This window comes from Gambusia affinis, linkage group LG22 (genome assembly GCF_019740435.1).
Source record: "Gambusia affinis linkage group LG22, SWU_Gaff_1.0, whole genome shotgun sequence".
Classification (NCBI taxonomy): Eukaryota; Metazoa; Chordata; class Actinopteri; order Cyprinodontiformes; family Poeciliidae; genus Gambusia; species Gambusia affinis.
In genome coordinates, this window is record NC_057889.1 from 3,781,188 (window position 1) to 3,792,316 (window position 11,129).

The 11,129-nt window shown below is 43.3% G+C and overlaps 1 protein-coding gene across 1 annotated transcript; it reads left to right on the forward strand.

Moving 5' to 3' along the window:
- Positions 1-228: 228 nt before the first annotated feature.
- LOC122825072 (ELAV-like protein 1) lies at positions 229-7,785 on the forward strand. Its single transcript, XM_044106143.1, has 8 exons — positions 229-426; positions 903-966; positions 1,401-1,472; positions 1,563-1,734; positions 4,825-4,928; positions 5,349-5,502; positions 6,716-6,941; positions 7,027-7,785. Exons 2-8 carry the CDS (start codon positions 931-933, stop codon positions 7,343-7,345), a joined length of 1,083 nt encoding a protein of 360 aa, XP_043962078.1. The 5' UTR covers positions 229-426; positions 903-930; the 3' UTR covers positions 7,346-7,785.
- Positions 7,786-11,129: the final 3,344 nt, after the last annotated feature.

Consider the following 11,129-nt stretch of genomic DNA (forward strand, 5'->3'; position numbering starts at 1 on the left):
TTAAATCAATTCCAACTAAATTGAATGTTTGAAATACTATGTTTAATTTTAAAAAAATTAAACATGTCACTTTAGCTCATTAACTGCTGTATGTTAAAGTCAAGTTGATTTATACAGTAAATTTAGAAACAGCTGCTGACCACAGTAACACCAGGAAAAGATTAGTTTTTAGAGAACTTTAAAATAAGATCTTTTAAAATTGTAGTTTCTCTGCCTGTCCGGCAGAGGGCAATAGCTTCTGCCAGCTCCCATATAAACACAGAAGAAGCTGTGTTCTCGCGAGACTCTGTTTCTTTGTGTTGAGAGGAGCGTGTCAAGCTGCAGATTTTAAACTTCGTGTCTAAACTAAGCGAACCATCGGTCGAATCTGAACCGAACCTGTGTACTGCTGGGTCTTATTCTGCTTCATCTGTGCCGCCTGTCCAGGTGAGCTCTATCAGTGAACCTGTTATCTCCCGCCGTTAGCTTCTTAGCACTGTATTAGCTCCGCGTGCTCAGTTTGTGTCCTCTCACCTGCTAATTTGAGAACCGTTTCGGTCCGTTTTGGCTTGGTTCGGTTATTGATAACCTTGTACAGCAGAAGTTTATGCTCTTTAGAACCGAAACTGGTTCCGTTTAGACATGGATGACGTCATAATCCGTCAAATGGCCGCTTGGTTCGAACCTAGTTAGAATCAGAGAAGAGTGACTTTTTTCCCGGGCAGAGGAAGGGTTAGGGTTCCAGGTGGATCCGGATCAGTTGTGAGGAACCTAATTATTGCAGCTGAAGGTCAGATTAAGTGGTTGGGGGTGATCAGGTAGAACATCAGGGGCGGGAACCTTCACTGGTCGAGAGGCAGCCATGTTGGTGGAGTCATGTGATCAAAGTGTTCTGAAACTGACCGATTAGCTTCCTTTTCCAGACACAGTAAAACCAGCTGACCTGTTTCCATGGCAGTGAGACGAGGACACATCAGGTACCTGAAGGTGAGCCCACCACTGATGACACCTGCCAAACGTTTTCTTGGCAACCAGGATGCATCAGGTTCCCTAAAACCTGCTGCTTCAGGAAGTTAGGGAACATTCAGAGTTTGATTCACCATCAACTGGTTCTGTTAGTGCCCTGCAGAGAAATGGACCAGTACTGGAACTTATCAGCTGACTGGTACCGATCTGTACCGGTTCCATCTAAGCCGATTAAGCTGATCTCATTATTATGTTTTATAATCGTGCCTCCTGATTGGCCGGTCCTTTACCTCAGAGTCTCATTATTTCAGCTGACTTAAATCTCAGAACCAAAACAGACCCCGTTCATATCCAGAACCAGTTCAGTCCCAGAACTTCTAGCTGGATCCTGGTTCTGACACCAGGCTGTACCAAGCGTAGCATTATGATCTTTGACCCTACTTATGTGTGTTCAGGTGTGTGAGGTCCAGCCGACTCAAGGTGAAGTCAGAGACACTCAGATTTCCTCCAAAGGAGCAGCTGTGAAAGTAAGCACCGCTTTCTGATTGGCTCCCTCTGGCTGCTCTCTGATTGGCTGATATGTGTTCACCTGATACGTTTCCCCACCTGTGTCTCAGGAGCTGTACGACAACGGCTTCACCGAGACGATGATGGAGGAGGATGACGACTCGCGGACCAACCTAATAGTCAACTACCTGCCGCAGAGCATGAGCCAGGACGAGCTGCGCAGCCTGTTCAGCAGCGTGGGCGAGGTGGAGTCGGCGAAGCTGATCCGTGACAAGGTGGCAGGTAACGCTGGCGCCGCTGGCTAGGGCCGCAGTACCACTGCCGAACGCTAGGGGCCGCAGTACCACTGCCGAACGCTAGGGGCCGCAGTACCACTGCCGAACGCTAGGGGCCGCAGTACCACTGCCGAACGCTAGGGGCCGCAGTACCACTGCCGAACGCTAGGGTTATGAACAATGATTTATGATTTTAACTTAGGGATCATGATTAAAATTGATCCAGTTCTCTCTAAATGGACTGGTTCTGTGTGAGAACTAAGCCCTGCCCCTCACACATTTAGGATTCACCAAGAAAACATAGGGGCGTGGTCAGATGGAGGAGCGTGACCAGGTGTCAGGGCTGAGGTCAGAATGCGGAGGCCCTTAGCCGCTCCCTGTTGCTGTTTGTCGCTATATTTAACTTTTTATCCAAACCAAGAAATAACAAATCTGGAAATGTTTTTCTGTTTGAGATTTTACGGCAACATGCTCAGCTGCCATGTGGAGGCCTCCCTCAGCGCTGCAGGCAGAGCGGATCGCTGCGTGTTGCTGATCAATCACACATTGATAAAGCAGGGTATCAATCAGGTATAGTCGGCTCCTTACTCGCCACTAGAGGGCGTTGCTGAGTGACGGAAGGTGGAAGCTTTAAATCAATAGAATCAAACTGCAGAGGCACCTTTTCACCTGAAGGGGGCAGCACTGAGATAGTTTTAGTCAAAATCATGCAGAACGAAGCAAATTTACACAAAAATGTCAACATTAGCTTAGAAATGTAAAGATTGAACCCTAAATAACATAATTAGTATCTCAGCAAAACCAGATGATTTGTTAAATGTTCTGCTCCAGCAGTTCTCCCAGTATGTGGACCAGTACTGGGACCCATCAGCCTCTCCATAGGAAGCGTTAATTATGAATCCTGCTCTGCTTCTAACCCAGTTTGATCAGTAGAACCAGTGGTTCTGTGTCTCTGGTTCTTTTTCTCGGCTGTTTCTTTTTTTTTTTTTATTGACTTTGTGATTTTTTTTATTTATTTTTTTACAATTTTGTGGATTTGTTTTGCCTGGATGATTTTTTTTTTTGCTGTTGAATTTGTAATGTTTGTTGTTTTTGCTGCGGCGCTGGCAGGTTATCGGTTTTCTGGTTCTGCTGGAGTCTATTGGGCGGAACCAGTTCTGTTTACATTCAGAATTTATTTTTTTAAAGTTTTTTTTAATATTTGTAAAAATGTTTTGATGTCTTTATTTTTTTTCAGGAGTTGTAAAATTTTCGGAAAAATGTTTAAAAAATGTTTTTATTCTGAACAAGTTGAGAAAACGGAGCAGTAAAGGTTCTGTCAGAACCCGGCCCAGCTCAGGTCCAAACTCCAGCAGGAAGTTCTTCATCTGATCGGATGCTTCTGTAGTCACCGGGTCAAAGCTCTGATGGCTGCACCTGGTTCTTGTTGGCACAGGAAAAAGTATTCACACATCAGGGTTCTGATGGGTCGGTGGCGCCGCTTCTCCTCCGTGAGGCGAGTGCACTTCAGATTCTAGGGACCGGGCCCGGTTCTTCTGTCGTTCGACATCGTCTCGGGTTTTCAGACTTTGTTTCAGTGCTTCCAGTTTAAAATAAACACTTGTTGCCACGGTTATAGCCAAAGCAAAAACAGTAAAAGTCTTTGCAGCTGCCCACCAATGGGGAAATGCTTCTGTGGAACCAGCAACCCAATTGGGTCGGTTGACCTCAATCCTGATCGGCCCTGCAGCTGATTAGTCTCCGTGTACCGGCCAGGCGCTGCTGCTGCTCCCCCAGGTTAAAATCTGTTTATTGTGATTTTAGTCTCAAATATTTTTTTAGGCTGCCTTCACACTGCATCCTGGAGTGACCCAATTCTGATCTTTGATGTAAAGCACTTTGAAATGCCTTGCGGCTGAAATGTGCTATACAAATAAAGTTTGATTGATTGATTGATTTTTGACATAATGAGACCTGTATTCGATCTTTTTATGACAGTCTGAACAACACAGGTCAGATTCTTGTCGAATGCGACCCGTAACCGATTCAAATGCAACCTAACGTCCAGGTCGCATTAATCCCACCTGAACGTCACTGATATTTGACAAATGTCCCTATTCTGCATCCTGATACATACAAGCAGGAATAAAAACAACTCTGACTGACTGTAATGAGGATCAAGTTGTTAATTTTCTGCTCTGGTCGGACAACAACTTCAAGTGTGTAAGCTACGCTCCACTGTTGGCATCCATGTTTACTTCAGCAAACACTGAAGACTTCTTTTCACGGTGTTTGGCAGAAGACTGAGAACAGAAGACTTGTCCCGTTCACACTGGAATACATACAGGTCACCTTGTGAACAGCATTGGGTCACTTCAGGCTGCAGTGTGAACGCAGCCAGAGTTTCCTCAAAGTTCTGGGAGGTCGATGTTAAGTCTTTGCTCTCCTGCATGTTCTTGTTTTTATTTGATTTTTGAATGCAGAATATGGTTCCCCTTCTGTCACCATGGGAACCACGGACTCGCCTGTCCCTGTAACCTTAGCTACCATGGGTTCTCCTGTTGGCATAGTAACTGAAACCCTCCTGATCCGAGAACTTTCAGACCAGATTAAAAAGGTTCTAAGTAGCTCCTTCCGACCAGTCAGCTGTCAGAACCTAACCTGCTCACACAGAAGCATCCAATCAGAACCCTCCTGCTGGATCAGAACCAATGCTAGTTAAAGCTGGTAACCAGTAGCTAGCCAGTAGTTAACTACAAGCTAGATGTGAGTTAGCAGCAGCTAGCCAGAAGCTAACCATGAGCTAGCAAGGACCTAATAATGAACTAGCCAGCAGTTAATCAGTAGTGAGCTAGCAGCTAGCCAGAAGCTAAATGAGTTAACCAGGCACTGAGTGGGTCCAGTTGACCTTACTGAGCCGTTCGGACCTCCCTATTGAACCACCATCTTGTTGTTGTTGTAAAGCCCGTTTTCTCAGTTTGTTCAGAACCGTTTGGGTTTGTTTTGTGGATCTGATCAGACTCTGTTCTGCGTTTTGAACTCTGTGTTTCTTTCTCAATGTGATGCTGTAACCGAGAGTTTTGCTGTTATTTTGTTGTTTTCCTTTGTGTTTCTCTAGGCCACAGTTTAGGTTACGGCTTTGTTAACTTTGTTAACCATAGTGATGCAGAGAGGGCTATCAGTACCCTCAATGGCCTGAGGCTACAGTCTAAAACTATCAAGGTAACGCGCCACAGGTGCTCTTTGATTTTCCTCTTTCCACTGATAGATGTGTTATGTTTCCCGGACAGTAGGGGGCGCTCTCAGCGGCAGCGTCTGAAGATTGAAGGTATTTTGTTCTGACACACGTCAGCACTGAATCTGTCGCTTCCTTCAGTTCAGTGAGACGATGTGCCAAGATTTAACTTTAAAAACGGATGCTTTTATTTTGAAAAACTCAACATGATTTGATGTCTTTTATTTTATTTTTTAAACAATTATGGTTAAATGTAAACTTTATTTTACTGTTTTAAATTTAAGATACCCTGTTTTTTATTTGGACACTGACTGTAACTCTTGCTTTGAAAGTTTTCTGTAATTTTATTTGAATATTTCTTTCCTGTGAGGAAGAGGAGCTGACATCTTCCTCTCTCCTTCCTGCAGGTGTCGTTTGCTCGCCCGAGTTCGGACACCATCAAAGACGCCAACCTGTACATCAGCGGTCTGCCCAGAACGCTGAGCCAGCAGGACCTGGAAGACATGTTCTCCTCCTTCGGACGAATCATCAACTCCAGGGTCCTGGTGGACCAGGCGTCAGGTGAGGTCATGTGACCTGACACTTCCATCGGTGCTAGAGAGAAACAGCTAATGGCTTCAAATTCAGGTCCAACATTTTCACCAAGAAACCAACTCTGTCAGCTGCTGCTCCGTCTAGACCAGGCTGCTCAAGTCCAGCCCTCCAGAGCTGCCATCCTGCAACTTTTAGATGCATCCTTACTCCCGACAGACCAGGATCAGCTCTGAACAGACCTGCTAACAAGCTCTTCATTTGAGGTGTGTTGGAACAGGGAAGCATCTGGAAGTTGCAGGATGGCAGCTCTGGAGGACTGGACTTGATCAGCCCTGATCTGGACTCAGATCAGTTAAGGTCTGGTTGCGGTCCGGTTCTAGCCCTGATGGGAGCGTCTCTCCATAGAGGACATACGGGCCCAGAGCAACGCTCAGCAGAACGGGGAAGTTCTGATGGACTCAACTAAATCCAAATGTTTCATTTTGTCTTTTGAAATGTGTTAATGTCATGGAAACGGCTCAGATTAGCTGGTTATTATTTCATATTAAACTAGATTAATATGAAAAAGCTTCTGGATTTAAGTCATCAGAAGATGTAGACCAATATCCACTGATAAGGAGATGTATTAATTAATCTTATTTTGATATGAGACGCTGTTAAACGAATCAAGAAACAGAATGCCTTCTATCAAAATTTAATTCAAAGGTGAAAGAAAAGACTGACCATATTCTTTGCAAATCCAAGAATAAAGAAACAAACAGATACCTAGCTTTTTAATATGCACCACTTATGTAAGCATGGGACTTCCCATCACCTTATAGCAAAGATGACAATCTTTTTCCATCTCTGGTGACCCTGAACAAGGTTCACCTGGGCTCAAAAACAACTTCTCAGAAAACTTCTGTTATCAGTTTCTGTTTCCCCAGTGAATAAGTCACAATATCGCCCTTTAACTTCATTTAAAAGAAAAACAAAACAAGCTCCTTAAAGTTAAACTGTTGTGTAGTTCTGGAGTTTCACACTAGGTGGCGCTAAGCCGAGCCAGGTGTGTTGGACCGATCGTCTCCATGGACCCTAACCTGAAAACTTTCTCTATTCTACGTCGTTTTCATCCACTCTCTTTTATATCTGCTTTCATTTCACTCCAACACCCATAATGCCTTGCTTTGTGTCAACTTCAGAGTTGTTGAACCTCCTTTCCGCTTCGCTAAACACTTGTTCTCCTCTGATTGGTTGCCAGGTCTGTCTCGGGGCGTGGCCTTCATCCGCTACGATAAGCGCAGCGAGGCCGAGGACGCTGTGAAGCACCTGAACGGACACGTCCCGCCCGGCGGCTCTGAGCCAATCACAGTCAAGTTTGCTGCCAACCCCAACCAAGGCCGGAACCCCATGGTGATGTCACAGACCTACCACGGCCAATCACGACGCTTCGGAGGCCCGGTCCATCACCAGGCGCAGAGGTTCAGGTGAGTAATCAGATTACGGTAACTGCGACAATGTTCTGATGGGCTGTCTGGTTTTAAATTTCTTCCACTTCCTGTTTACCTCCAGGTTTTCTCCAATGTCGGCCGACCACATGGGCACGGGGGGCGGAGCCTCGGGAAGCCCCTCCTCTGGCTGGTGCCTGTTCATCTACAACCTGAGCCAGGACGCCGACGAGGGAATGCTGTGGCAGATGTTTGGGCCGTTCGGCGCCGTCGTCAACGTCAAGGTCATCCGAGACTTCAACACCAACAAGTGCAAAGGCTTCGGGTTCGTTACCATGGCGAACTATGAGGAAGCCGCCATGGCCATCCATAGCCTGAACGGCTACCAGCTGGGGGACAAAGTCCTGCAGGTCTCTTTCAAGACCAACAAGGGACACAAGTAGCCGGCAGCAGAAGCGGGTGGGCGGGGCTAAAGGTCACATGATGTAGTTTCTGTTTTTGTTTTTTTTTATTAGCATGCACAGCTTTTTTGTTTCTGAGCTGAAACTTGTTCTGAAACGATTCTCTGGACTCTGACACCTGATTGGTCCGTCTCCTGCCGGACCGGACTGTAGTTTCCTCCAGAGATGGTTGGAGTTTCCGTCTTGGTTCGGTTAGTTTCTTAGTTGTTTTTTTTAGAAAGTGTTGATCTGTTTTAGGAGAAAAATTTACACTCTGCAGTCGTTGAATGAATCATTAAATGTTGTTCGGTTCTGGTCGGTTTAATAATCCGAGGAGGTTCTGACTTCATGTCGGACTTTGAAACGATCAGAACCGGTGCAAGCTGTTTGAGCCTCAGTGTGATGTTGACTCTTCAATAATAAATCTGTTGATGAAAACATGAGCAACGTAAATAAAGTCACTTTATTGAGTGAAGTCAGAGGGACCCATATGGGCCAGCTGGGCCGGGCTTTAGAAACCACAGACCCAGGTAGTGATGATGGTGTTGGAGACTGCTTTGGTGTCTGGCATCAGTTACCATGGTAACATAATCATGATGTAAGGAAGTGGTCTGGTTGCTCCAGCTGTGTTTGTGCTCTGCTGGCCTCTAGGGGGCAGCATGGGCATTTAGAAGAGAAACAATAGTTGGAAGCAACATGGAGGTTTGTTGAAGGAATCATGAAGGTGCCTCTTTCCTCCTCTAGGGGGAGCTCTTGCTTGTCATACACGTTTTTTCTAGAAGCCACGTAGTTCCAGGATGTAAACAAAGTAACATCCTGAGGCAGATTCCTGGTTTTTGCGTGGGATCCTTCTGGACAGGAAAACTTTGTGGATGCTTGGAAGAACAAATAAGTTTTAGTCTAATGATACATGTGAAGTTTCTCTTCTCTTACCTTACTAGACTTTAAACTAGACTTCTGGAGTTTCAGATCATGAATAAAACGCTGCACAGTTTTCACACTAAAACTTGACGTACGAACAAATTTAGAAAAGTGCGGCGCACAAAAAAATCCGGATGTATGAAGCCGTGCACCTTTCTTTTATAAATCCTAATTTGCTGGAAACAAATTAGGATTTATTTATTTAGGACCAGCTGCTGCTCCACCTGTCACCTCCATAAATACGTATTCATGTAAATTAGTACAAATACATGGCAGCTGCTGCCACCTGAAGCAGTAAAAATTGGCAACGTTCTTGTTTGTATCAGTTTGAGTATTTATAATAATTATATATTTTAATTAAAAGGTGCTTTCACGACACATAAGGTCACCTCAATAAAAATAATAAATTTTATAGAAAAAAAAGAAAATAGAGAGATCCAAGTGCAAATGAGTGTTTAAACAGAAAACTTTCTCCTCCCGGTGGTCCGCTGGTGTTTTGTTAACCCACAACTATAGAATCTTAAAAATAAATGAAAATAATACAATGAAAATAAATATAATTTATTTGCACTTCTATTAAAACCAAATTAAATCCTCAGTTAGTGAATCTTAAAACATGATGTAATGCTGATCACATTTAGAGCTGCCCAAGGCATAAATGAACTAAGAGAATATCAACGCTGTTAAATGTGATTTAATGGTTTTAGCAAAGATCAATTAAATTATTTAACATTTAAATGTAAAGCGGGAAAGTTTACTTACTAAATGCTGTTAGTGGTGCCGATGGGGCCCCTCACTCAAATTCTGCCCAAGACCTCGGTCAACCTTGGACCGGCCCTGCATGATGAGCTAGACCTGCTGCACTGTGCATGTCTGCTGCATGTAGAGAGGCAAACAGGAGATTTAATTTATGCCACATCAGTAGCTCTTCCATTTCGTCTCTATTGAGTTTTTAAAAGGCGCCACAGAAACTGTTTTTGTTGCCAGAACTTCATGGGACGAGTTGTTCTGATCTCTGCGAGGCCTGGCAGCATCTGTACTTGACTATAGACAAAGCTTTTGTATCGCTGCAAAATAAAATAAAATAAAGCAAGCACAAGATCTCCTCCATAAGCTGAAGCACAGCGGCTAACCGGGAACTCAGACTTTAACAATGCAGTCTGAGTTGTTGAGATGTAAACACACACGCTGCATATAATGCTTTATTCATAAAGAAATATTCTCACCGCTCGCCTCTAAACGTGATCCTGTGAACGCGGAGCGCAGCTCAATGAGAACATTTGCAGTTCAGATTGAGCTGCGTGAGCAGAACAAACACAGTGGATTTAAACTTCACTCCTACCTTGATTAAAGGGGTTGTTCTAAATTTCCATATAGGTGAGCTTATATGAGCGATTCGTGCTGGGGTAAAACTTCAGAGATCAAGCCAACATGCAGTCTGATTGGTGTGTTCAATGCATCAGGTATTAAAAACTAGAAACTATCTTTCAGGAACAATTTTGCCCTTCCACTGAAATGTTCATCGCAGAAGAGAGGCTTTTATATATATATATATATATATATATATATATATATATATTTATATATATATATATATATATATATATATATATATATATATATATGAAAACAATGTTTGCTTTGAGTGGAAACATGGAGATTTTATTTATTTATTTTATTTTATTTTTTTTGGAGATTTATTCTCAACAGAGGAATCATGTGCATGAATTGTACATTTACAACTCATGCACCTTTCTGTCCATAAATGCACATTCACAAAATGGTTGTACCGGTACCAGTACCGGTACCGGTACCTGCTGTAAGTTCTGCTCAGAGCTCCAGGATGATCAGTCTGGATGAATCTAAACGCTGATAAACCAGCAGATCAATCTGATCTCTGATCAATGGCTCCATGTTCTCCTCAGGTAGCGGCTCACCTGGATGCAGCTACTGATGGACCTGTGATTGTCTCCACACCTGATCAATAATCAAACTGTCTGATCAGCCCTGGTTTCTCTTTAGGGACAATAAATAGATTCATTCAGACCAGGAGTTTCATCTTTATGAGACTCAAACTGAGCAACATGATTGTTGACGTTGGACTGAGGTTTTCACATCCTTTATTTCTATTTTCTGTATTTTCTGTTGGCTTATTCTCTGAGGATAAACGGGTTCAGTTTCATTGTTTATGTTTAAACAATAAAATATTCATAAGTTTGATGCTTCTTGGACTAAATAACTGAATCAAGTCAGGTTTCAGTGTATTTAGGTGAGTTTTGATGCCTTCTAGTTTGTTGTTGTCTGTGTTAAAAGTGGCTGCTGCACATTTTTACTGCAGGTAAAAAGTTTATCTTTATACAAACTTTCACACCATGTTCATTTCATACATGTTGCCTTCAGTGTTGGCATAGTTACTTTGAAAAAGTAACTTTAATCAGACTACTGATTACTCCTGGATAAAGTAACTTAGATTACTGACTACTTGATTTGGAAAGTAACTAAGTTACATTAAAAGTAACTTTTTAGTTACTTTCAGCAGCTGCTAATAACAACGCTCCGCCTCCTGTGAAAATCACATTGAGCTTTGCCAATTCTTAATTGTAAGTTATTTTATAATGGTAACATCAACAATGTGTCTCCACTGATAAGGCTGAACTGAAGAGGAGATTGTAGAAAAAACAGTACAAAAAAATAAAAAACATGAGTAATTTGTGTGGTCCACTGTTGTCTGGAAAACTCTAAGAAGGATTTTAACCCCCCACCCCCCCCAGGCGCCTGGTTCTGTTACGGCCCTGCAAAGTAAGAGGGCACTTAGGGCCCCGGGCTGCTTTGGGCCCCATACGTAGAACTGAATAAAAAAAAAATA